Genomic DNA, 27,583 nt, shown 5'->3' with positions numbered 1-27,583 from the left:
TAGAATGGACATTAAAAAAAAGGTATGTTCAGTTATCTTGGTAAAAGTTTCTAAATGCATAGATTGCCATTCGCCTGCATTTCTGTTGTAAAACAGAACAAAAGCAGAACAAGACGCGCTTTAAAGTGCTTTGGGGGGCGCCTGGGTGGCTCAGTCCTTACGCCTCTGCCTTCGGCTCAGGTCATGATCCCAGAGTCCTGGGATCCAGCCCCTGGACAGGCTCCCTGCTCAGCGGGAAGCCTGCTTCTCCCTCTCCCACTCCCCCTGCTTGTGTTCCTGCTCTCGCTGTGTCTCTCTCTGTCAAATAAATAAATAAAATCTTTAAAAAAAAAAAAATGAAGTGCTTTGGAATCCCTATAGGGCTGCACCCGCCTTAGGCCGAAGTTAGGGCAGCTCTCGCTCCACCAGTTCCCGCCCAGCAGCTGGTGCGCAGGCGCGGGGGTGGGGTGCGCTCGGCTGGGAGCGCGCAGCCGCGACACACAGGGCCCAGGGAGGCCCTGTTACCCTGGCGACGGTTTCCCAGCTCCCTGCTGCAACCCGCCAGGCCTTCATCGCGATACACCAAGCTAAGAAGCCCTAGCCATGACTTCGTCCACCCCAGCGTCCTTCTCTATGGGCACAGCCGACGGGTTGCCTGAGACTGAGAAGAACGCAGCGGAGTCCGAGAATACCTATATTCTGCGGCCCATTTTCCAGCAAAGGCGGGTAACGGACGGGTTGTGGTGGGGGCGTCCTACGAGCGCTGGGTCAGGGGGGCAGAGCTCGCCTGCAAGCCTGTCCGTCGGGAAAGTGCGGGGGGTGGTGAGGACCCGCGGGGTGGACGGGGCGGGACTGGAGAGGGAGGGGCGGGGCTGGAGGTGGGGCAGGCTGGGGCGGAGGGGCCGGGCTACGGACGCGGGGCGGGACTGGAGAGGGAAAGGAGGGGCTGGGGGAGGGGCGGAGCGGGGCTGGGGAGGTAGGGGCGGGGCGGGGCTGGAGAGGATGGGGCGGGCTGGGGGACCGAGGAAGGTACTGGGTTGGAGTAGAGCCGGGAAGGAAGGAGGGTGGGGCTGGTCTGGAGACGTAGGGGCGAGTCGGGGAGGGGGCGCGCCGGGGCTGGAGACGAGGGGCGAGGCGAGGAGGTCGGTTGCTATCTTTCTTGAGCTTCTAGCTGCTCTGGGCATCTGAGGACCCGACCCGCAGTTGCAGTGTTAGGGCGCCGGGAGGGCCTAAGGCTAGCGCAGTGGGAATGGTTGGCTCTAGGAGACCTGGGACGTGAGCAGAGGAAAAGAAATGGGTGTAATACAGAGAAGAGCAGTAAAGCAGCGCCTGGCATTGAGTGCCGTTCAGCCATTTTCGAGGGTTACTGTGTGCATACGTGTGCCAGAATACGCTTACTCCTCGGCAGGGAACGGGACGTGTATGCATACAAAGTCTTACCCAGGTATCATATGGATGTTCTTGGCCCACCGCCGCGATACCTTCCCAGAATTAAAGTACACAGTCTAGTGCAGAGGACAGTCCGCTAGGGCTGTAGGGCCCATCACTCCCTTTATTTTCACAAGATAAAAAATTAAATTAAAAAAAGCCCCTCTGTTGCTCGAAACCAGATTGCTGAATCAAATGCTTGGCATATACTGGAAGCCAGGAACTTTGGTTAGAATGTGATAAAAAAATTTCATGCAGTAGTTTTCTGGTGGGTAGAATGGACATAAAACAAAGGTATGTTCAGTTATCTTGGTAAAAGTTTCTAAATGCATAGATTGCCATTTGCCTGCATTTCTGTTGTAAAACAGAACAAAAGCAGAACAAAATTAACATATTATGTAGGAATAATCCTATGAGATTATTTGTGATTTGTTTGAAGAAAACTTTTGACATTTCGCTGAAAATGAGAAACACTTAAGGGGTAGAGCCCTTAAGATATAGTACATTTGTCAATAGGAAAACCCCTTTTAGAACAGATCAAATCCTGGAAATTTGTCGATGATTCTAAAGTTCATCTGTGAGAATAACCAGGCAAGAGAGCAAAGAAAATACTATTAAAAAGTAATAAGGGTTGGGGCGCCTGGGTGGCTCAGTCGTTAAGCGTCTGCCTTCGGCTCAGGTCATGATCCCAGAGTCTGGGATCGAGCCCCGCGTCCGGCTCCCTGCTCGGGGGGAGTGGGAGTCTGCTTCTCCCTCTCCCACTGCCCCCGCTTGTGTTCCCTCTCTCGCTGTCTCTCTCTCTGTCAAATAAATAAATAAATAAAATCTTAAAAAAAAAAAAGTAATAAAGGTTGCTTCAGAATTTAAATTAATAAAAGGAACCCCTTCCAACCAAAAAAAGTAAGAAGGGACCACTAGGGCTACCAAATATTATACCACATTATAAGCTCAAAACCTGAAACATCCTGGTCACTTGGTACATAATAGACAAATCAATTGAGAGAATGTATAGCCCAGAAAATGATAAATACAACTAAAATGTGAATGTATTTTAGGGTGGTGAAATTAGGGGAGATTTTTTTCTCTGTCTTCATTTATTCAGTAATCCATTTCTTCCAAAAGTATTTATTGTCTACTATGTGCTGGGTGCTGTTCTAAGAAATGGGGAGATAACAGTGAACAAAGCAGATAGAAATCCCTGCTCTCATGGAGCTTATGTTCTAGCTGGGTAGAAGGACAACAAACAAGATAAATACATAAGTGAACTATATAGTGTATGAGATAGTAATGAGTACCAGGAAGTGAGATATAAAGTGATGTGGTAGGAGGGCAATTTGAAGTTTTAGAGAAGGTGGCTAGGGAAAATAACTGTTGAATAAAGACTTGAAAGAAGTGAGGGAGGTAGCTATGCATATAGAATGAGACTTGAACTTCAGGCAGAGGTTAACAGCAAATGCAGAAGCACTGAGGTTGTCCTGCCTGGTGTGGTTAAAGAACATAGGGAAGACCAGTGTGACCAAAGTGGAGAGAACTAGCAGAAAAGTAGTAGAAAACAAGATCAGAGAGTGTGATAGGGTAGGTCATATAGGGCTATGCAAGTCACAGTTAGGATGCTGCTTTTACTCTGAGTGAGGTGGGAAGCATTTGGGATTTTTTTTAAAGATTTTATTTATTTATTTATTTGAGAGAGACAGAGCGAGCGCGTGTGAGCATGAGCAGGGGGGAGGGGCAGAGGAAGAGGGAGAAGCAGATTCCCCGCTGAGCAGGGAGCCTGATGTGGGGCTTGATCCCAGGACCCTGGGATCATGACCTGAGCTGAAGGCAGACGCTTAACTGAGCCACCCAAGCGCCCCAAGCATTTGGGATATTTTGAATAGAGGAGTGCTGTGATCCAACATATAGTTTAACAGGACCAGTCTAGTTGCTATGTCCCACAGGATATGGGGACAAAGGCAGAGACAGAGAGACTTGTGTGGAGCTGTTGTAATCCAGGCAGGAGGTAATGATAGCTTGGAACAAGCTGGTGGCAGTGGGGTGGTGAGTGATTGAATTTTAGATTATTCCTAAGGTAGAACTGACAAAATTTGCTCATGAACCAGGATGTAGTTTGTGAGAGAGAAAGTCAACAAGACTGACCTCAAGGTTTTTGGCCTGAGCAACTGGAAGAATGGAGTTACCATTGGCCAATGTAGTTTTGGAGAGAGGAGACAGAAGTTCAGTGTTAGATGTATGACCTTTTGAGTCGTCCATGAGACATCCAGATGGAATACGTGTTGGAATGTGTGGTCTGAAGTTCAGGGGAAAGGTCCAGGCTGTAGGTATAAATCAGGAATATAACTTGTTTTCTTAAGTTGTGTATGTCATTTTTATAATAAAAAGTATGAAAAAGAAGAATTAAATTGTTCCAGGGAGAAAAAGCTGGGGCAGTTGAGCTGTGAAGGTAAATTGAAGTTTTGGAGTTGCCAATTAGATGTTTCAAACTGTTTCATTTAGGTTCAGACCGTCTGTGGTTAAAGAATGTATCCATGCTGTGCTTAAGGAGGAACTGGCCAATGCTGAATACTCTCCAGAAGAAATGCCTCAGCTCACAAAACACTTATCAGAAACCATTAAAGACAAATTGAAAGGTAATTGTGGTGGTAATTAGAAATATGTTCCCTTCAAACATTCAGTTTTATTCATTTGTCTCCTTCTCTATCTTTAAATAATGGGCGTAAGCTGTGGATTCTTTTAAACACAATTTTTCTTCAATGTCTAGTCTTCTCAATTATTTGGTAACTTTTAACTCATGTAGGTTTTTGCAGATAGTGGGAAAGTTAAAGATACGAAATAGAACATTGTATGCATGCACTATCTGAGAAATTCCAGTATGGAAAAGACGTAAAGTTACAAGGGCTCCTTTCTCCCATCATTCTTGGTTGTCTTTCTCACCAACATCTCAATCCTTAGCCTGTCATTGATACCCCACTTTCTGACCTCAGCCCATCTCTCCAGCCGAGTCCTTAACTAGTCACCAGACTCAACTCTCCACCCTTGCTAAACTCTCTACATCTATAGAACACACCTCATGCTTTTTCTCCCCGTTCTCTTTGTCTCTGTCTCTCTCTCTTTTTGAAAGATTTATTTATTTATTTACTTATTTATTAGAGAGAGAGAGCTCAAGAGAGCGCACGTGCACCAGCTGGGGAGGGGGGAGAGGCAGAGAGAGAGGGAGAGAGTCCTTAAGCTGACTCCAGCTGAGTGTGGAGCTGGAGGTGGGGCTCTATCTCATGACCATGAGATCATGACCTGAACTGAAACCAAGAGTCAGACGCTTAACTAACTGCACCACCCAGGTTCCCCTCTTTTGTTAATAATGTTCTACCATCTGAAAAGTCCTTTCTATCTGCCTTTTTAAAAATAGAACATTTTGGGGCGCCTGGGTGGCTCAGTCGTTAAGCGTCTGCCTTCGGCTCAGGTCATGATCCCAGGGTCCTGGGATTGAGCCCCGCATCGGGCTCCCTGCTCCGTGGGAAGCCTGCTTCTCCGTCTCCCACTCCCCCTGCTTGTGTTCCCTCTCTCGCTCTGTCTCTCTCTGTCAAATAAATAAATAAAATCTTAAAAAAAAATAAAAAATAAAAAATAAAAATAAAAATAGAACATTCTTTGGAGGGAAGAAAATGTCTGTGTAATAGTAATACGTTTTCGTTGTACTAACCTAGGCCATCTAGAAAAGTACACATTTAATTTTTTAAAATTATATAAAATTCCATTACCCAAAGGTAGTTACTATTTAATATTTTGGTGTACTTTTTTCTTTTTCTTAATTTGTTTTAATTTTTAGAAATTAAAAAAATATACAAGAGTACAGAGAAGAAAATAGCAATTCTGTGTATTTCTGTCACCCAGAATTAACTACTGCTTGTGTATTAGCATTTTTATTTTCACTTTTTTTTTTTTTTTTTTTTAAAGATTTTATTTATTTATTTGACAGAGAGAAACACAGTGAGAGAGGGAACACAAGCAGGGGGAGTGGGAGAGGGAGAAGCAGGCTCCCCGCTGAGCAGAGAGCCCGATGTGGGGCTCGATCCCAGGACCCTGGGATCATGACCTGAGCCGAAGGCAGATGCTCAACGACTGAGCCACCCAGGCGCCCCTATTTTCACTTTTTTAAAGAGATTTTTTTATTTGAGAGAAAGAGAGAGAGCATGAGTGGGGAGCGGGGCAGAGGGAGAGGGAAAAGCAGACTCCGTGCTGAGCAGGGAGCCTAACTTGGGATTTGGTCCCAGGACCCTGAGATCATGACCTGAGCCGAAGGCAGACACTTAACCGACTGAGCCAGCCAGGTGCCCCTATTTTTACTTTTTAATGAAAATTCACTGTTAAAATTATTGTGAAAAAGATACATGTCCATAATAAATACATTTAAACAGTGTAGAAAAATAAAATTAGAAAATCATGCCACCACCACATTAAATATCAATATTTAATGATAACCATTAATATTAGGTGAACATCATATCAGACCTCTTTTCTATGTTTATATACAGATAAATAAATTTACCTTAATAACAATGGGATATTATAGACCTATTTCGCCTAGTGGTATAGCATTCATTCTGTGTATATACATGTATTTTTTTTGCATTCATTCTATATTTATTTTTTTTTTTTATTTATTTTTTTTTTTTAAAGATTTTATTTATTTATTTGAGAGAGAGAATGAGATACAGAGAGCATGAGAGGGGGGAGGGTCAGAGGGAGAAGCAGACTCCCTGCTGAGCAGGGAGCCCGATGTGGGACTCGATCCCGGGACTCCAGGATCATGACCTGAGCCGAAGGCAGTCGCTTAACCAACTGAGCCACCCAGGCGCCCCTGCATTCATTCTATATTTAAATGGAAGATTGCTCACTATTTAATCCTTTTATCATGCCATTTGCATCGATGAGTTCTTTATTTTGGTTCAGTTCTTACCCGATGAGATTTTGTTCTAAGTTTTTTCGGGAAGGGCTCAGAAATGTTACATTCTCTGGGTTCTTTCATGTTTGAGGATGTCTGCCTTTTGCCTTTAAACCAGAATATATTTTGGATGAATATAATATTTTGAGGTAATAACATATTCCTGAGAATGTTGTAGACTTTGTTTCATTGTCTTCTGGCATTGAATGTTGCTGTAGAGAAATCTAAGGCCACCTGATGTCCTCTGCCTAAAGAATCCCATCCTTAACCTTGATGCTCAATAGCTTTTTTAGAATATCACTTGATAGTGAGCGTTTTATATCTTTCAACCTGTGGATTTTATTTTTTCCAAATTAGGAAAATTTTCTTGTATCTCTGAAAACATTTCCTGTTCCATTTGTTAGGTTCTCTTCTTTAGGACAACAAATACGGATATGTTGAATCATCTTTATCTTCCATATCTATTAGCTTTTCTGTGCCATACTTTCTTCCCTTTCCTTTGATATTTACTTGTGATTATCTTAAGCTAGTAATTCAATTTTCATTTGTGTCTGTTCTGTCCCTTGCCATTTTTAATTTATTAGGTCTGCACTGATACTGTGTGAGTATTCAGTTTATTTCTTAGGGCTGTGATCTTCCTTTTCATCTTTCTGTTGCTTATAATCTGATTGACTTCTTATTTTGTTGAATTTATGAGCTTATGTTGTTCTATACTGTGAATCAGTTGTGAAGAATTTCTCTTTGTTCCTTGGTTTATATTATCTCCTAGGTTGAGGGGGGTTTTTTTGTTTTTGTTTTTGTCTTTTAAACAGTATTTTGTTTTTTTTGTTTTTTTTGTTTTTTTGTTTTTTTTTAAAGATTTTATTTATTTGACAGAGCGAGAGAGCACAAGCAGGGGGAGCAGTAGAAGGAGAGGGAGAAGCAGGCTTCCCGCTGAACAAGGAGCCCGATGCGGGGCTCGATCCCAGGACCCTGGGATCATGACCCGAGCTGAAGGCAGACGCTTAACCATCTGAGCCACCCAGACGCCCCTTAAACAGTATTTTGTTTGTTTGTTTCTTGTTATTCTTTTGTTTGTTTTTCTGCATTTTTGCATATTGCCAGTCAGCTTCTTTCCATTTTACACTGATGTGGTATGGTTTTCAGATCTTTTCATTTGCTCTTTTCATAATTGCTCTGACATGGTTTGGGTGATTTCTTTTGTACTCTCCCAGCATATCTGAGATTATTTTATTTTTTTTCCCTCAGAACTATAATTGAAGGGCTGGGTCTTTAATATTCTAGCTGCATGGGTATCAGAAAAGGAGGAAGAGAAATGGGTAGAGAAAGGAGGAAGCTCCGTGAAGCTGTTGCAATGTTTTGGGCTCCGTCTCCTGAGATTTTGTTAAGTATCCTGAATTAAGGGTCATGTCTCACCTGGGAAGGGAGCTGTAGTCTTCAAATTGTTTGCCTAATTTACTGTATAATCCTGGAGACTTTACTTTGATCAGAGAGAGTTGGCTATGTTTTAGCTTTGTCCATTTCCTTTCCTTCCCCCCCCCCCCAACTGTTTACACTGTTCCTTGGTTAGAAAAGGGGGAAGATAAAGATGCCCATTCAATTTTCTTCTCTCCAGATTTGGTGTTAGTGAGAATTTTCAGGATTTTGCTGCTTTAGCAGTATAGTTTCTGGGGAAGCAGAAGAGTTGTGCTGGGCCATACCATTATACTCCAGTATCTTATGTTGTTGTTTTCTTTTCTCCCTTACTAAACAGCTTACAGTTTTCTAAATACCCCATACTCTATGCCTTTGCACATGCTATTCTCTCTCCGTAGAATGGAGACATTGTCTGCCTGGTAAATTCCTACTTGTCTTTTAAGACTCAGCTCATTTATCACATCCTCCAAGAAGTATCTTCTGGTCATCCCTTCCCCACTGCCCAGCTCTGTGTTCCTATGTACCTTGTACATGCTACTCTTGGAATTATTAATATGTTGCTTTTTCATTTTATTCTTCGTGTTTGCCTTCCCAACTACTGTGTGTTCTTTAAGGCAAGAATAGTGTCTTTTTTTTTTTTTAAAGATTTTATTTATTTATTTGTCAGAGAGCGAGCACACAAAAGCAGGGAGAGCGGCAGGCAGAGGGAGAAGCAGGCTCCCCACTGAGCAGGGAGCCTGATGCGGGACTCAGTCCCAGGACCCCAGGATCATGACCTGAGCGGAAGGCAGACGCTCAACTGACTGAGCCACCCAGGTATCCCAAGAAGAGTGTCTTATTTTCTCTGTGTTTTGAGGCCCTACCAGTACCTGACTTAGAGTAGGAGAGAAAGGAAGCTGAGATCTACTGAGAAACTAGTATGTATCAATACTGTTCTAGATGCTGTACATACTACTTGTGAAAATAGTAAAGGGAAGCTTCACTAAAATGGAGTTGGGAGGCCAGAAGGGGGAGCACTAATACCATTCAACTCCTTATCAACCCAACAGGAAGAAGCCTATACTTTTATTACCCCAGCAGGAGGAAGAGAGATTTTCTCCTTGCCCGGCAACAGCCCTGCCAATGAGAGACTGTCACAATTCAGGCAGTGAAAAGCCACTACATTTCCAACTCCTGGTTTATTTCAATAGACTTTTTGTTTATAACAGCCCTCCCAACCTCCTCCTTTCCTCTATAAAAGAATCAGCTTCTTTGTTCCTTTGTTCTCTGGACTTGCCTGTGGTTTTGCTATAGCTTTCTTTCTTTCTTTCTTTCTTTTTTTAAAGACTTTATTTATTTATTCATAAGAGACAGAGAGAGAGGCAGAGGGAGAAGCAGGCTCCCCGCTGAGCAGGGAGCCCGATGCAGGACTCGATCCCAGGACGCTGGGATCATGACCTGAGCCGAAGGCAGATGCTTAACCATCTGAGCCACCCAGGCGCCCCTTGCTATAGCTTTCATGTCCTGAATTACAATTCTCTGCCCTTCCTGAATAAACCCATATATTTTTTTTTTTTTGCTGGTAAAATAACTGACAAGTTTTATTTTTAAGGTCAACATCCCCCAGGAGGTAGGTAATAATATTCCTGTTTAACAGATGAGGAAGACTTAAGCCAAAAAGGTGAACAGCTTATCTAAGGTTACACACTTGGCAAGCTGACTGATTTACTTACCAAAGTAAGATTTGTCCTCAAGTCTTTCTGACTCCCAAGCTTATCATCCTACTCAGTCAGTGCTTGTGGACTGAATGCCTATGTCCGTTTCTAGGCAAATTTACCTTCATTAAATAACTTTACCATTTTTACTTATAGATAACTTTCTTATTTTTCTTTCTAGAAATGGGATTTGACCGATACAAAATGGTGGTACAAGTAGTGATTGGAGAACAAAGAGGTGAAGGAGTATTGTGAGTAGTTGGTTTTTCCTTCTTGTTTTTATTCTTAAATGTTTCTTATTAGGTATTCATCCTCCTGACAATCCAGTAAGATTGTGTCTTTGTAAGACTGAGAGGAAAGGACAGTATAACAAAATGCAGCTGTGAAACAAAAAGTTCCTGGCACTGAACAGTGTGGTTGACAGTGTGGCTGAGCTCCTCAAGGTAACTCACTGTTCGTAGTATTCATAGGCCAGTAGATGTTTTAGGGTTTATGTATATATGCTCCTAAGTCGAGTATGGCAGTATATATATATGTTTCTTCCTCAATTCCTTCTTTTTTTTTCCCCTAAATTCCTTCTTGCCTGGTTTTTGTTCCTATCATTCCAAATTAATTTCTTTAAAATTGTCTGAGACCTCCTTATTAGCATATTTAGTAGTCCTTTCTTAGCTCTTGTTCTTGGCCTGGGCTTCTATTTCTTTTTTAAAATAATTTTTAAAAAAGATTTTATTTACCCATTTCAGAGAGAGAGAGAGCAAGCACGTGGCAGAGGGAGAAGCAGACACCCTGCTGAGCAGGGAGCCTGATGCAGGGCTCAATCCCAGGACCCTGAGATCATGACCTGAGCCAAAGGCAGACGCTCAACCAACTGAGCCACCCAGGAGCCTCCTGCGCTTCTATTTCTTAATATTCATTCCAGTTTATTTTGGCCCTGATGTCATTTATCTAACTTGTTTCTCTTCTGTTTTTCTAACTCTTTCCTTTCCTGGTTCTTCTTTCTCCCTTACATCGCCAGCTGTGAGCTTTCTTCAAGGCTCAATTCTTGTTCTTCTGCTCTTTGCAATGCTTTCTCAATGAGCTCATTCATTCTCATGACCTCAAACTGTTGTTCATGTATTGGTGAGTTCAAAATGTGTATTTCCCATCTTTCCCTATGCCCAACTGTTAATCTCCTCTTTCCCTTTGCAAACAGTACTGAGTATAATATTTTATTTTATTTTATTTTATTTTATTTTATTTTATTTTTTTGAAAGCGTTTTGTTTTTTTTTAAAGATTTTATTTATTTATTTGAGAGAGAGAATGAGAGAGAGAGCACATGAGAGGGGGGAGGGTCAGAGGGAGAAGCAGACTCCCTGCCGAGCAGGGAGCCCGATGTGGGACTCGATCCAGGGACTCCAGGATCATGACCTGAGCCGAAGGCAGTCGCTTAACCAACTGAGCCACCCAGGCGCCCCCTGAGTATAATATTTTATAAGAAAGTATTAAAGTATTTGTTAATTGATTTTAAAAATACCTTGTACATATTATCACTGAGAATTTTTACTACAGAATGTTAGATTTGGAAGGGATTATGGGTATTTTCTAGTGTCTACTCCCCTTAATTTATGGATGACACTTTTGAGGATGAGTATGATTTGCCCCAAAGTGTGTATCTGGCTGGTGTCAGATAAACTAATAGAGCCTGGCCTTCTGACTTCTGGCACAGTACTTCTTACATGGTGCCCCCTACCATTTGGTCAAAAGGCTTCAGGAGATTTTCTCACCTCAAAGACATAAAGAAATACTTTACTACCTTATCACTTTAGATTCAACATGTTCAAATGCAGTTGCAAATTTCTTCTCCCTTCTCCTTTAGTCAGACTGCCATTTTAATTTCTCTGTCTTTCACAGTATTACAAAGGTTCTATTAACTCTTGCTTAAAACCTTGAAGTCCTCTTTTGTCGTATTGAGCCATTACTCTCTCCCACTACATGCCCTGTAATCTGGATGCCAGGCTTACTTAGCAGCCCCTTATCATCATTGCCAGACTCTGGTCTCTCTCCTTTACAATTCATTTTGTATACCAGACCAGTCTTTCAGAAATAACCTCATTTTCTTTCCAGAAACTCTTTAGAGTTTATTTTAAACCCTGTCAAATATAAACTCCCTAAACTGGTTATGATTCACTTTGTTAAACGTGATAAGGCCAAACTCTAAAGCATAGCATTCAAGCCCACCCCCCCTCCTTTTTAAAAACTTTTATCATCTAAAATTTCAGGCATGTGCAAAAGTGCAGGGACTAAAGAACTCCCATTTTTTCTGTTACTCAGCTTCAAAGTTTATCAGCACATACGGATGTTTTATTTATCCCTGTACCTGTACCTACTGTCCCTGTCCCACCAGATTATTTTGAAACAAATTCCAGTCATCATACCATTTCATTTGTAAATACAACAGTATACAATATCTCTAAAGTATAAGGACCCTTTTTAACATAATAATATATCATCACATCTAAAATATTGTTGACCCTTAATATTATACAATGTTCAGTTAGTGTTCACATATCCCCATTTGTCTCATATACGGTTGACTCTTGTGCACAATGTGGGGGGTAGGGGTGCCAACCCCCGCACAGTCAAAGATAACTTTTTATATATGCATATAGCTTTGACTCCCCCCAAATTTAACTAATAGCTCACTGTTGACTGGAAGCCTTACTGATAACATAAACAGTCAATTAACACATATTTTACATAGATATTATATACTATATTTTTACAATAAGCTAGAGAAAAAAATGTTATTAAGAAAATCATAAGGAAGGGAACATATATTTACAGTACTGTATTTATTGAAAAAACATCTGCATATAAGTGGACCTGCACAGTTCAAACCCAAGTGGTTCAAGGATCAACTGTGTATGTGTATGTATGTGTATTTGTGTATATGTATTTATGTGTTTATATATTCTGTTTACAATTTGTTCAGAACAGCATCCAGATAAAGGCCACACACTGCATTTAGTTGATAGGTCTCTTAAATTTCTTTTAATCTATTATTTTCTTTCTCTTTCTCTTTCTTTTTTACCTTGCCATTTAATTGTTGAAAAAATTGGGTTGTCCTGTCGAGTTTCCTACATTCTTGCATTTGCTAATTGTTTTGTTTATTTATTCATTCTCGGGAGTTTTATACTTTAGATTGTAATCTAGTACTACCTTATTTATTTCATTGCTCAATGTTCCAAACTTCGGCCATTGGCCGCTCTTTCAGTTGCCTCTTGTGTCCCTTTGGTATATCCAACTGTTGTGGGGTGGTTTTTTTTTTTTTAAAGATTTATTTATTTTAGAGAGAGAGAGAGTGAGAGAGCGTGAGTGTGTGGGGGGGTGTGGGTAGAGGGAAAGGGAGAGAGAGAAAGAATCCCTAAGCAGACTCTACACTGAACACAGAGCTTGATCTCACGACCCCAAGATCATGACCTGAACTGAAATCAAGAGTCAGACACTTGGGGCGCCTGGGTGGCTCAGTTTGTTAAGCAACTGCCTTCGGCTCAGGTCATGATCCTGGAGTCCCTGGATCGAGTCCCGCATCAGGCTCCCTGCTCGGCAGGGAGTCTGCTTCTCCCTCTGACCCTAACCCCTCTCATGTGCTCTCTCTCATTCTCTCTCTCTCAAATAAATAAATAAAATCTTTAAAAAAAAAAAGAGTCAGACACTTAACCAGCTAAGGCACCCAGATGCCCCTGTTGTGGGTTTTTTTGAGCACTTCCTTACTTACTGGCACTAAAAGATGCTTCATCTTATTCGTTCCCTGCCCCAGCCCTATAATTAGCCATTTTCCCAAGGAGCTCTGGTTCATTTCATTGGAGAATGGCATTAGAAACTAACATTTGGGCACTAGGTGTGGCCATTAACTTGCTAAATATTGCTTCTGCTCTGTTTGCTGTCCGTTGTCCTTTTTGGATTCCAATTACCTGTATTTGGATTGAGATGCTCTTTTTACTGTATTCCACATGTCGCTTATGCTCTTCTCTGAGTTTTTGTTTTTTCTCTCTGTGCTTCCTTTTGGATATTTTTCTATTGACCTGTCTTTCAGTTGACTAATTCTCTTTTCTGTTGTGTCTAATCTGTTATTCAATCCACTGACTGAATTCTTAGTATCAGTTGTTACGTTTTTCAGGTTTAGAATATCCATTTAATTCTTTTTTGTAGATTCTGATTCTCTAGTGAAATCGACTGAGGCACCCAGGCATGAGTTTAAGAATTTGTGTAAGAGATTTCCGAATCTGTCCCAATGAGGGAAAAAGGGGCCTTTCTTTCATGTCTGTTATCAAAATGTAAATTAAGACAATTGCTGATCAAACTTACATACGGTTGACAAATAGTTTTTAGCCCCTTTTTTAGTTATTGTGATCATCGGGGGGGAAAAAAACCTTTTCCTGAGAAACGCAACTGCAAAGGGCAGGCAGTATTGGAATCCCCCTTCAGTGGTCCTGTACCACTCTGGAAAATATGCTTTCAGGCTCATTCTGATGGCCCAAGACAGCAGCAAATCCTTCCTGTCACCTCCTTTTGGCCAAAGCAGCCAAAGATTTAGAAGTCTTTGGTTCACAGGTGGCTATATCCACAAGTACTTTACTGTTGAGCTCCACCTGGCACTTAATTAAATTGACAATGAATGCTGGGTACTGCAAGCTGTGTTCCTGGGAGGCAGCTGTAATTCGATTAATCCAGAGTGTCCTCATGTTCCTCTTCTTCAGGCTTTGCACTTTTGTGCCCTTCACAAATGCTCTGGTCACAGCTCTGACCACCACCCTGTAGCACCAGGCATGCTGCCTCACCTCCTGGGCCCGCCAGTTGCAGTCAGGGAGGCCAGTGAAATGATTTTTTATCTATGTTCTTCATCCTTCCTCTCTCCCTTTTTACATTTTGGTCATAGCAGTTATTTTATTTTATTTTATGTTATGTTATTTTATTATTTATTTTATTTTATTATTTTATTTTATTTATTTTATTTTTTATTTTATTTTATTTTATTTATTTTATTTTATTTTTTTATTTTATTATTTATTTTATTTTCAAAGATTTTATTCATGTATTTGACACAGAGAGAGCACAAGCAGGGAGAGCGGCAGGCAGAGGGAGAGGGAGAAGCAAAATCCCCGCTGGGCAGGGAGCCCGATGCAGGGCTCGATCCCGAGACCCTGGGATCATGACCTGAGCCAAAGGCAGACGCTTAAGGACTGAGCCACCCAGACGCCCCATAGCAGTTATTTTAAAGTCATTGTGTGCTTATTCTAGTATCTGGATCATGTGTGATTCTGTTTCCATTGATTTTTCTTTTTCTTGGTAATCCTTTAGGTGACTCTGTCTCTCAGCGTGCCTGGTTTAAGTCTTGGACGTTGTGTCAAAAAATTGTAGAACCTCCAGATAATATTATTTTCTTCCAGAGAGAGTTTACGCTTTCCTTTTCCATTCAGGTAGACTATGGGCTGCTTACCTTAATCCAGTCAGGTACTAAGCAGAGTTGAGGTTAGGTGGCAATTTGGATTTGAGGCTCCCTCTACCTTCAGTTCACCCTTCTTTCTTGAGTGTAGCCCTCCAGTTCTTTCAACTAAGAACCTGGAACGTTCGTTGAGACCCCACCCCCATCAGGTACCGACTTTTATACTTGTCTCCTCAGTATAAAACTACTCTTTACTTCAAAGTTTTTTCCTTAGTGTATTGGTTTCCTGTTGCTGCTGTAAAAAATTATCACGGGCACCTAGTTGGTTCAGTTGGAAGAGAGTGTGACTCTTGATCTCAGGATTATGAGTTTCAGCCTCACATTGGGTTGTAGAGATGACAATAAATAAATAAATGAGTAAATAAACTTAAAAAAATTTATCACAAACCCAGTGGCATATAAAAATATTATTTTACATTTCTGGAGATCATAAATCCAAAATGGGTTTCATTCAGCTAAAATCAAGGTATTAGAAGGACTGCATTCCTTCTGGAGCTTCTAGGGGAGAATCCACCTTTGCCTCTTCCAGCTTCTAGAGATTGCTTGCATGCTTTAGCTTATAAACCCTTCCTCCATCTTCAAAGCGAGCAGCATAGCATCTTCAAATATTTCTCTGACTCTCCCACCACCTTTCTTTTATAAGGACCCTTGTGATTACATTGAACCCACCCGGATAATCCAGGATACTTTTCCCATTTCAGGATCCTTAATCATATATCTGTAAAACTTTTTATTTATTTATTTTTTTGCCATATAAGGTAACCTATTCACAGGTTTTGGGGATTAGGACTGAGAGGGCCATTATTTTGTCTACCACACTTGGCTTTCAGTTTCAGAACTCCGCACATGTCTTGAGGGGAAAACCTACCGTGTGACAGGCTCAGTTCTACTTTCTTCTTTTGGTCCCTCAAGTCTCCAATTTTATCTCCCTAGCCTTGCAAGTCTGCCTGCAGTCTTTTTTTTTTTTTAGATTTTATTTATTTATTTGACAGGGAGAGACAGAGCGAGAGAGGGAACACAAGCAGGGGGAGTGGGAGAGGGAGAAGCAGGCTTCCCGCAGAGCGGGGAGCCTGATGCGGGGCTCGATCCCAGGACCCTGGGATCATGACCTGAGCCGAAGGCAGACGCTTAACGACTGAGCCACCCAGGCGCCCCTGCCTGCAGTCTTGCTGGTTTCTTTTTCCCTGAGTAATTGGTTCTCTAGCTGGGCAAAGCCTGGATTCTTAGCTTCTAATCCTGTGCCTTGATTTGGCAAATGCCCCAGGGAGAATTCCGATGCAGGATATCAGCTTATCTCCTTGCAGTTCACCTCTCTCTGGAATTTTGGTTACTCTAGTCTTACTTGCTTCAGCTGCATTCTGATTCATTTTATCCAGCTTTGCTAATTAGTCTTGGTGGGAATATTGGCCTGCTACAAACTGTTCCATCATACTTCTGAGTCCTTTTGACACAAATATATATACTTAAATATAGCTTTTTTTTTTTTTCCTGTATAGCCCAGGCTTTGGGTGTGACCCAGAAGTCTCAGGTTTATCTTACACATTTCTAGCCCTACACCCGGAATTGGTCATTTCTCTGAGGAGCCCTGGTTCCTTTTATTGGCAAATGGTATAAAATATAGACTGCATTTTGAAGGCAAGGATTGTGTTTTATGCATCTTTGTATCATTTGCATCTAGCACTTTCCTTCATATGTAATAGACCCTCAACAAATGTTTGTTAAGTAAATTTTTATATTCCTGCCTTCACTTGGTTCTACTCAGCTTAAGTACCAGTTCCTTTTGTGAAGTGTTTTTTGGCTTTTTCTCCTGTCTAAATTCTCTAAATTCTGTAGCACATCTACAAATTTCGTTCAAATGTTACACGACTTGGACTTGGACTAGACAGGCTTTACAATTCTTTTGAATCCTGATAACCTATAAATTAGCATCAACTGTACATTATCTTATTCTTTGTGTGTGTTAATTTTTTTCACCTAATTAAACTGGGGATTGAGGATTAAGACAGATTTTATTCTTTTTGGACATATAGTAGTTGCTAAATAAATACTTGGTGATAAATTAAGTAGGTTAATTTTATTTCACATTGTTACTGTTGCAGTTTGGAAATAGGTGGAACTTTTTTGACTTAAGAATGTGTGAAATAGGGGCACCTGGGTGGCTCAGTCGTTAAGCGTCTGCCTTCGGCTCAGGTCACGATCCCAGGGTCCTGGGATAGAGCCCCACATTGGGCTCCCTGCTCCGTGGGAAGTCTGCTTCTCCCTCTCCCACTCCCCCTGCTTGTGTTCTCTCTCTTTCTGTGTAAATAAATAAATAAATAAATAAATAAATAAATAAAATCTTAAAAAAAAAGAATATGTGAAATATTAGGATGGGAGAGTTCTTCTATGCAAAACTTAAAAAAAAAGGACACTTTCAAAAATTGAACTGGGGGCACCTGGGTGACTCAGGCAATTAGGCATGTCTGACTCTTGATAGCTCGGGTCTTGATCTCAGGGTTGTGAGTTCAAGCCCCATGTTGGGCTCCATACTGGGCATGAAGCCTAGTTAAAAAAAAAAAAAAAGAACCAATATCATTATGATATATGTGTATCTTTATAGCTTGAAGCTGAACTGCTTAGGTTCAAAACCAAACTTTGTCACTATTTGACCTTGGCAAGTTTACTTAATTTCTCTGATACTCAGTTTCCATATTTATTAAATGGGTATAATAATAGTATGGACTTCACAGGGGCACCTGGGTGGCTCAGTCAGTTACGTGGCCAACTCTTGATTTCGGCTCAGGTCATGATCTCGGTCGTGGGATCCAGCCCCATGTAGGGCTCTGCAGTCAGCACTGAGTCTGCTTGTCCCTCTCCCTCTGCTCTTCTCCCTGCTCTCCCTCTCTCTCTAAAATAAATAAATGAAATCTTTTTTAAAAAATAGTACTTCATAGGATTAAGTGAGTTAATACATGTACATGTAAAGCACTTAGACCAGTGGCTGGTACAAAATAAGTGCTCAATAAATGTTAATGATGACTCATACATACATTTAATAAAAATGTAAAACATTTGTAATTACTTTTTTCACTTAACATTGTATTGTGAACGTATTTTCATTTTTTGTGAAGTTTGTAAACGTTTTTGTAAGTTTTTTGTAAAATATCTCTTTAATGGCTGCATAGAATTTCATTGCCATGAAATACCATGATTTCCTCTACCACTTACTACTGTGCATTTGTTTCCATTATTTATTTATTTATTTTAAAAATTTTATTTTTAAGTAATCTCTACACCCAGCATGGGTCTCAAACCCACAACCCGAAGATCAGGAGTCACATACTACACCAACTGAGCCAGCCAGGTGCCCCATAAATTGTTTCCATTTTTTTTTTTTTTAATTTGACAGAGAGAGACACAGTGAGAGCGGGAACACACGCAGGGGGAGAGGGAGAGGGGGAGGAGCAGGCTTCCTGCCGAGCAGGGAGCCCAATGCAGGGCTCCATCCCAGGACCCTGGGATCATGACCTGAGCTGAAGGCAGACACTTAACAACTGAGCCACCCAGGCGCCCCTGTTTCCATTTTTTAATTGGCTTTTATTTTGCCTAACATTCTTTCTTACGCATGATTTGGGGAGAGAATCGCTAATTTGAGAATTCAGAGGTAGTGTAGCAATTCTGTAGAGAGAATACTGGGTTTAGAACTAGTTAGAAGATTGAGTTCTAGTTCAGAGTTTGTCCCTTTCTTTTTTGGAACTCTACAAAATAATTACGTTGGACTAAATAATCTATTGGGTCCTTTCCAGACCTACTTTTTTATATTATTGTGCAGGATTTCAGTCGTAAGTCTTAGGTATTATTCCCTCTAAAAGTTACACAGAAATATCTTGGCTGAAGTAATCTATAACAGCTTCCCACCCAAAATACCAAAGACTCAAGGTATTGACCCCTTAAGCTGTCAGGCAGCTGGTCAGAGTCTGAGGTTGTTAAGAGTCCCTGGGCTGTCACCTCCAGTTACATCTGTGATTCCAGTCCCTTTTAGTTTACCCAGTATATTCTGCTGTACGAATAGGATTTTCTGTGTGCCAACCTGTGAAAAGGTTTGGAAGCACTGATCTATAAGAATGTATCAAGGAAATAACACAGAGGACCATAGGGGAAGGGAAGAAAAGTGAATAAGAAGAAATCAGAGAGGGAGACAAACCATGAGAGACTCTTGACTCCAGGAAACAAACTGAGGGTTGTGGAAGGGAGGGGGGTGGGGGGGGAGGGGTAACTGGGTGATGGGCATTAAGGAGGGCATGAGATCTGATGAGCACTGGGTGTTATATGCAACTGATGAATCATTGAACACTGCACCAAAAACTAGTGATGTGTATTATATGTTGGCTAATTGAATTTAAATTAAAAAAAATGTATCAAGGAAAACTTTTGCTCATGGCAAATAGATACAGGTCATATCCTTGTTATATTATTTATAATTCTTCATTCTTTGACTTTTCAGCATGGCTGCTCGCTGTTTCTGGGATGCTGACACTGACAACTACACTCACGACGTTTTCATGAATGTAAGTCTATTTGGAAGCCTTTTTTTCCTTTCCAAGGACATGTGGACATTCCAAGTCAAATTAATATTATTAAGATATAAGGCCACTTTAATTTTAGATGTCTGTCTTAGACTCCTTCTGGATGAAATGATTTTACTCTTTTACTGTGTTACTAAAGCAGAAGAAATCTAATGTGCTGCTGATAGGCGAGGAGACTTGTAGGTGTACAGATGATATAACTCTTCACAAGTTTGATTTTGAGAATATCGTATTGTTTAGTGCTAACAGACGTGTGGCACTTGGCTAACTCTAACGAAATTGGGTTGGCAGGGGGGCGCCTGGGTGGCTCAGTCGGTTAAGCGTCTGCCTTCGGCTCAGGTCATCATCTCAGGGTCCTGGGATCGAATCCTGCATCAGGCTCCCTGCTCAGCAGAGATTCTGCTTCTCCCTCTCCCTCTGCCCCCAACTTGTGCTCTGTCTCTCTCAAATAGTCTTTAAAAAAAAAAAAAGAACAGAAATTGGGGTGGCAGGGATTCATGAGCAAAGGTGATTTTCATTCAGTAATAAAATTATTTTATCTTAAAGCTATTTCTCAAAACTAAGCAAAAATAAAGAGAAAATTTTAAAAAGATTTCATTTAAACATTGGTCTGTTATTGGCTGAATGTTTTATATATTTTAATCATATGTTGTTATACTTGCTTCCAGAGATGATCCCTTTCTCTATCCAAAAGCTCCTAGGTTGTGAATTAGTAGACTCAGAATTAAAGTATAGTAGAATAGAACAGAAACTTGGTTGAGTTAATTAGGAGAGGGGTTCCATTTCCAGCTCTGTAACTTTCTAATTGAATGACTTCAGGTGTCATTAGACTTTTCTCTGATTGTATCAGTAACATTAGGAAGCTGTACTAGATTTTCCCAAAGAAGGCTGTGGCTGCCGAAAAATAATTTGGGGAACTTATTTAAAATACAGATGCCAAGACCCTACTCAAGTAGATTCTGATCAAATAAGTCTGGTGTTAAATCAGTGATTCTGAATTTTTAAAAAAGTTACCCACATGATTATGCTTACGGCCAGGTTTGGAAGCTGCTTATGTTAATGATCTTAAGACACCTTTTAGCTCTAAAATTCTGTGGTCCTACCAGTTTCATTTTATGTTCAACTCCCTTAGGGATCAAGGGCTGAAGAGTAGGAAGTACTATGTAAATCCCATTTATCAGCTCTCTAGGGGAAGGGTCAAGCTAAGGTGATGGTTTTTCCTGCTTTTTGGAGTTATTGAGTCCTTATACAATGCAATTCATTCATTCAGCAAATATTCTGAGCTCCCGTTAGGTGCCAGCCTCCCCTGGAGGTGCGAGGGATAAAATTTTGATTAAGACGGACATGGAGAGCTCTGGGCGGTGCTGTAGAACAGCCAAAGTGGGATCCACAGACCAGTGCCAGTCCTTGAGCTGTGTGTTTACAGATCCTTCATGAGAGAAGTGCATAAATAGTGTAAGAGTTTAGAAACTCTTACAGGAATTTGACAAAGTTATTTTATATTGATTAAATCTAATAGTAAAAAGTTTAGGCTATATTTTGTATGTTTCTTTTTTCATCCCATTTTCCTACTTACTAATTTTTATTGTATTTTACAAAAGTATCAGTCCAAAGGGCCTGGAAAGTAAAACGAAAACAAAAACAAGTTTCTCACTATAGATAGCATTGTTGTGGAACACAGTTCATGGTTCTCTCACCCAAGCAGGCAGGGACCTGGGCTTAACCAAAGAATTTTGCTTTGGTTAGTAAGCAGGTACTTGAGTTTAGTTTGTTTTCTCCAAGTAGTACCAGGCTGGAGATGAGATTTGTTGGTCTCAACGGAGTCACTGAGGCAGGTGGAACTCCTGTAATAATTACCTAAAAAGTGTTTTAACAAGTTGAACCGGGATCTGGAAAGCATTTTGTGATTCTGAGTTAAAAGATAGATAAATGAATTTTATCAGTTAAGAACAAACACCCAGAGACCATTTGCCCTTACCCAGAATTTATGACAAGGTGCTGTTATGGTTTTTTTTAGATTTATTTATTTGAGAAAGAGCGAGAGGGAGAATGAGAACGAGAATGCACAGGGGGAGGGGCAGAAGGAGAGAAAGAGAATCTTGAGCAGACTCCCTGCAGAGCGCAGAGCCCAATGTGGGGCTCCATCTCATGATCTTGGGATCATGACCTGAGTCAAAATCCATGCCTAACTGACTAAGCCACCCAGGCACCCCAAGATGCTGTTATTTTTATCTGTGATGTTATAATATAGTTATGCATTTACTCCAAGAAACTCAAAGCATTTCATAATTGTTATTTCTGTGATAAATCAGGAAAAATGGAAATACTTATTTTATGAATATGAAATTACATAAAGCTCATTAGTTTGCATTTTACTTCTACCTTCAGAAAATCTAATTCTTTACCCATCCTACCCTTTGAGCAAGCAATTTTGTAGTTACCCTGAAGCAAGCAACTTTATAGCTATATTCTGGAAATCCTTTGTATATTGAAGAAGGAAAAAACCTTCATGATTGAAAACTGGCAAAGATCTGAGATGATGTTCATTTCAATTGCCTTTGCTGCCCTTAGCCCTTCATTAGTACTAATAACCTTCTGGATTTGTGTGTGTTTTCTGTTTTGTTTGCTTTTTAGGACAGTTTATTCTGTGTTGTAGCGGCATTCGGCTGTTTCTACTATTGAATCTTTGAAAAGTTGGGTAAAAATATGACCATGAAGAAATATACATTTTTTTATATTGTTAAATATCTCAACAAAATAAAGATAATTTGGCATTTCGGCAGCTGAGTCTATTCAGTTTTAGGCCTTATATTTTAGTGTTTTGATTTTGTTGTAATATGTTCTTACTGTATTTGGAAAGTGGGGAAACTTCGTATTTCGATTGCTCAAGCATAACCAATTGTAAATATTTGGGTATATTTTCTACCAGTGCTTTTTTATTTTCAGGGTTTTAAAAAAATCATTATACACAATCTTGTACCCTGATTTTTCACTTCTTATAACGTCATGTGCAGTGTTTGTCATTTTATTTCCATTATGATTTTCATAAGCATAATTTAATAGCTGCACTTACTCCACTACGTAATACCATTGGTTATCGTTGCCATTTCCTTATTAAGGGATTATTTATGATTTTTTCACTATTATAAATAACACTGAGATGAATTTATTTGTGCATAAAGGTTTTTTTGTACATTTCAAATTGTTGTCTTTATCTCTCATCCAGAGTTTCTGCTTAGCTATTGCCATCCTACACCTTACACAGCTTATTAGGTTAAACGCACATTCATTTTCTCCAGGGTCGGCCGTAGTGTTAGGGACAGTGTCCAAGCTGTGTATGAAATCAGCCGTCCCTTAAGACTCTGAGATTATTCTGGTTACTACCCAAGCTCCCACTCTCTTTGTAGTGATGTTCCCCTGGTAGTCCCTGGCGTCTTCCCCAGCTAGCAGCCCTTACCTGAAACACCCTAGTTTCCAGGCCGTTCAAGTAATTATTTGAAATGCAAAAGAGAAAGGGTTACAACTTAAACCCTGTTTCTCCCTGGGGGCTCCTCAGCACAGTCCTAAGTGTATCCACCCACTTTTCTTCTCAGCCACTTTCAAGTCAAGCATGTAGACAAAAAAATAGTAATAAATACATTTAAAGTTCTTTCACATTTCCCTCCCGTAACTCCCATTGGGTATTTGCTTGTCTTGCATCTATGGAGTCAAAAGGGACCCCTCCAAAGGTTCACTCTAGCAAAGGAAAACTCTTCTCTTTACCAGACACCCTGCAACATGTGATTTCCCACCAGCCGGCCTCCCTTGAATGCTCTCCTGCTCAACTGGCCCGCGGTCGATTCCCATCGATCATTCTTCGGTGAGCCAACCTGGGTCAGAAATAACAGAAACGAGGGTTTGGGACCAGCTACAGGGCTGGGCTGACGGACATGAATTCTCCCTACGTGACCAAGTAGGGCAAAGCTGGCGCTGTGGTGAAGCGGCCGCAGGCCGACGGGTCTCCGGCGGAAGGCGTCACGGCCACCTGCCCTGCGCCAGACGCCGGGGACGGGGATGAAAAGGCCGGAGACGACAGGCCCTCCCCGGGGGAGGCTGGCCCGGAGCTGGGGAGCCACTGGCCTAACGCATCTTGACCGACTGCCAGCGAGCGCGCGCGACAGTTCACGGCCGTATCTCCTCACGAGGCGGCGTCTTCGCCCCAGAGTCCAGTTCCGCATGGAGACTGGCCCTCAGCCATCTCATCTCTTGCGTCTGGTGTTCTCTGCTCAGCCACGCCATCACTGGGGCCTCTGTGGCGGCGGAACTACTGTGTTAGGGGTCGTGGTTTTCAGGGAAATGCCGTAGTCGGATTGACAAGAGGGCGGGCAGCAGGCGGGACTTCCGGCCCGCTGTTCCGTCAGCTGCCTTTCCCGGGCGTCTCCCCGCAACCTCTTCAACTTCCCTTGTCCGTGACGCGGCACCTGGGAGAAAGCCGACGGGACTGGGGCCCGGGAGCGTGAGCTGCAGGTGAGGATCCTGTGTGTGCATCTCCTTGCGGCTGTCTCAGAGGACACACTGTGTGGCTAGGACCGCGAGGAGACTGACTGAAGAGTGGGTCAGTGACAGCGAGAGGGGTGTGTGAGGAGGGGTTACGAGGCTGCTGTGAGCCAGAGGCAGTGACAGCGAGGGGACTGTAACCGAGATGTAGCTGCTTGCGAGGAGTGTGCCACCCAGGAGCAGTGAATGCGAAAGGACTCTGACCTCGGAGAGCACGAGGCAGAGACTGCGAGAGGACTATTACCGAGAAAGTATGAGGCAGTGCCTTGGAGGAGACTCGGGGTCGAGAGAGTGACTGTGCGGGGACTCTGATCTAAGAGAACATGAAGCAGCGGCCGGCGGGGGGGATCTTTGACCAACGAGCAGTACCTCGGCCAGGCTGACCTGGACAACAGTGTGGGCTCAGTGACTGGACATGGTACTGCAGGGTTATGTTTGGGCACGGGCTGTGGTTGAGCGGTCATGACCGGGTGGAGAAGGTCTTTAGTGTAAAGGACACGGGTCTGGGTGGGACTTATCAGATAGACCCGAGTTTAACTGGACAAACGTCTTGTGGCTGGGAAACTTACCTCAAGACCGAGCTCCAGTTTTTTCATCAATGAATGGGAAGTTTGGACTAGATTAATGTTTACTAGACTAGGGGTTCCATCCTATTACTGGGTTGTGAAATCCATTTAATGGATAGCACCTGAAATTTTTTTTTTTCACGGAAGACAATAGAAATTTTCAGTGTGTTCACATAGTAAGGGAAGTATTGTTTCATGAAACTTGTTTCAGTTATGTATGTATGAGATGATATAAAATGGATTTCATATATCCTAAAATGTGAAATGTAAGTAAAAATGTTCAAACTCAGATTATTTCTGAGTTTTCTTTCAGGTCTAAAATGCCATGATTCTTTGTTTAGGGGACTGTTTAGAAGTAAGTACAAAGACTGGCTCTGTGGCTGGGGAGACAGGCTCCATCAGATTGACTTAACTGGAGAAGTCTTCCCAAATATAATTGAGGTGACTGGTTATGACTGAGAACTGAAACTCAGGATCTCGTTGGGAGAACCAGAACTTACATATTGAAATAGGGACAGGGATATTTATAGAAGCAGTGAGGATAGAGAGGTTTGTGATAGGAAAAACTGCTAGGAGCCGACATGAGAAAGGGGAAGCTTTGAGGAGGGTAGGAACAAGACTTAGGAAGGGAACTTAAGATAGAGACAGAAAACATTCTGCCAAGAATAGAATGGGGGTAGGGAGATATGGCCTTTAGGGTCCTTTTCAGTCTTGATATTTAGTGATTCTGTAAGTACTGAGAATTGCTGGTAAAAAGATATTAGTTGAGAATGGGGTTGGTGCAATGATCAGCGGTAAGCAGATGGTGATCATCATGGGGAAGAAAGGAGATGCTAGGAGAGTCAACAGTGGTGACTGGAATACCATATGGGAGAGGCTTTGATGTATTTAGCTATCCAGCTCAGTGATTTATGTACTAGAGGCCAAGACTGGCAAACTGGGAATAATACCATGCTGTGAGTAATTCAGATGATGTTTTAGCTGGTGGTTTTATCCCCTACTGATCCCCATTCCTGAGGGCTGTTAGCAGTGCAGATGAAATGAACTAAAGTGAGTTTCACTACCTTCTCTCTACAGACTTTTATAAAAGGTGCTACTGATTGTGCACCCAGTGTTTTTTTTTAAAACAATATTTAATAGAAGAAGCTTGAGGTAATTTTAACTTATCTGACACTGCGTTTATCTGATAACCTAATAGTCACCCTCACCTCCTACACACATATACTATGTGATATAGGAAGGGAGTTCAGAAAGATTCTTGAATGGTAAAGTATTGAGTTGTGAACGATAGGGGAGAGTCTTTGTTTAGCTAAAAAATGGCTAATTACACCTTTTTCTAAAACATTAGATGTTTACTTGGCATACACATTATACATAACTGAAAGGAGATACTCATGAATTTCTTTCTGTAACAAAATACAGTTGACCCTTGAGCAACACATGTTTGAGCTGCATGGGTCCACATACATGTGAATTTTTTTTTATAAATACAATATAATACTGTAAATGTATTTTTTCTTCCCTATGATTCTTTCTTTCTCTTTCTTTCTTTCTTTCTTTCTTTTCTCTTTCTTTCTTTCTTTCTTTCTTTCTTTCTTTCTTTTCTTTTCTTTTCTTTTCTTTTCTTTTCTTTTCTTTTCTTTTCTTTCTTTCTCTTTCAGAGAAAGGAGGGGGGAAGGGACAGAGGGAGAGGGAGAGAAAGAATCTTAAGCAGCTTGGAGCTCCACACCTAGCTTGGAGCTGAAGCGGGGCTTCATCTTACAACTCTGAGAACATGACCTGAGCCAAAATCAAGAGTCAGATGCTTAATCGACTGAGCCACCCAGGCACCCCCTTATGATTTTCTTTAAAAAAAAAAAAAAAAAAAAAAATTATTGATTTATTTGAGAGAGTGAGAGAGCATGAGCAAGAGTGGGGGAGAGGGAGAAAGAGAAGCAGACTCCTTGCTGAGCAGGGAGCTGGACATGGGGCTTGATCCCAGGACCTCGGGACCATGACCTGAGCTGAAGGCAAACACTTAACTGACTAAGCCACTCAGGCCACCCAGGCCCCTCAGCCCCCTTATGATTTTCTTAATAACATTTTCTTTTCTCTAGCTTCCTTATATTCCTTGTTAGAATATGGTAAGTAATATGTATAACATACAAAATATGTTAATAACTATTAATGTTATTGGTAAGGCTTCCAGTCAACAGTAGGCTTGTTTTGAAGGAGTCAAAAGTTATAAGCAGATTTTCAACGTGTGTGTGTGTGTGTGTGTTGGGGGACAGTGCCCCTAACCTCTGTTTTGTTCAAGGGTCAATTATATATGTTTCAAGGTAACTGACTTAGAAGAGAAGACATTTAGGCTTGGGGACTGCAGCACTGCCTCTGGGATCCTTTGTGTTTGTTGAATGAAAGGATTCTTTTTGACCTACCCTGCTTTGCAAATTCCCTTCAAAAACCAGTATAATGGCCTGATTGATAAAAAATGAACTTTATTCCTTTCTAAGCCTATGATTTCTCTTCCCATAAATAGGTGAGGTTTTATTTTTCTTGGGGACCTTCTCTTTGAATATATGATCCCTTAGGGAGAATAATTTGGTCAGAGCCTTAGGTTCAGAAATCCCAGGTTACTTTATCTGATGTTAACATTAACTCACTCTGTGACTAAGGGAGGAACTGTTTGCTTTCTCTTGTTTAAGCTTTTCTAACTATGGCACAGGTAACTGTTCTGCTTAAACAGTCTTTAATAATCAGAAACATAGGCATACTCACCAAATTTTGTATACAATCTCATGGAGTTTGTAAACCATTCATGATTCCTCTGTGGAGTTGTCTGACCTCTAGGTTAGACATGATTCTCCTAGGGAGAAAAGTTTATAACTTTTCCATGTTATAAACGCTGATAAGAATTGATTTATAAAATATTTATAGAAAAAGCAAGCATAATAATTTGCTATTGTTATTAAGGATGGGTAATGACAAAATAGTA

At 41.3% G+C, this 27,583-nt stretch overlaps 2 protein-coding genes across 5 annotated transcripts in view; both read left to right on the top strand.

Moving 5' to 3' along the window:
- The first annotated feature begins 455 nt into the window (after window positions 1-455).
- Window positions 456-23,342, top strand: TCTEX1D2 (Tctex1 domain containing 2). 2 transcript variants are annotated; one of them, XM_032406803.1, is made up of 5 exons: window positions 456-701; window positions 3,901-4,034; window positions 9,638-9,707; window positions 19,426-19,489; window positions 22,142-23,266. In XM_032406803.1, the coding sequence occupies exons 1-5, from the start codon at window positions 583-585 to the stop codon at window positions 22,187-22,189; spliced, it is 435 nt and encodes a 144-aa protein (XP_032262694.1). In that variant the 5' UTR covers window positions 456-582; the 3' UTR covers window positions 22,190-23,266. The 2 variants fall into 2 exon arrangements, with proteins under 2 accessions (XP_032262694.1, XP_032262695.1); XM_032406804.1 differs by lacking the exon at window positions 22,142-23,266 and adding an exon at window positions 23,273-23,342 and having other exon boundaries at window positions 466-701.
- Window positions 9,693-27,583, top strand: part of PCYT1A (phosphate cytidylyltransferase 1, choline, alpha) — a 62,618-nt gene continuing 44,727 nt past the window's right edge. Inside the window, exons 1-2 of one of the 3 annotated variants that reach the window (XM_032406800.1) lie at window positions 9,693-9,707; window positions 19,426-19,489. The gene's annotated coding sequence lies outside the window, so the exon portion shown is untranslated. Of the gene's footprint in view, window positions 9,708-18,243; window positions 18,286-19,425; window positions 19,490-23,924; window positions 24,014-27,583 lie in introns of those variants that run through there. The other 2 variants (XM_032406802.1, XM_032406801.1) reach the window with 2 other exon arrangements.

Source organism: Phoca vitulina, unplaced genomic scaffold (assembly GCF_004348235.1).
Source record: "Phoca vitulina isolate PV1807 unplaced genomic scaffold, GSC_HSeal_1.0 scaffold8, whole genome shotgun sequence".
Classification (NCBI taxonomy): domain Eukaryota; kingdom Metazoa; phylum Chordata; class Mammalia; order Carnivora; family Phocidae; genus Phoca; species Phoca vitulina.
Note: the sequence above shows the minus strand (reverse complement) of the source record. Positions and strands in the feature narration are given on the sequence as shown.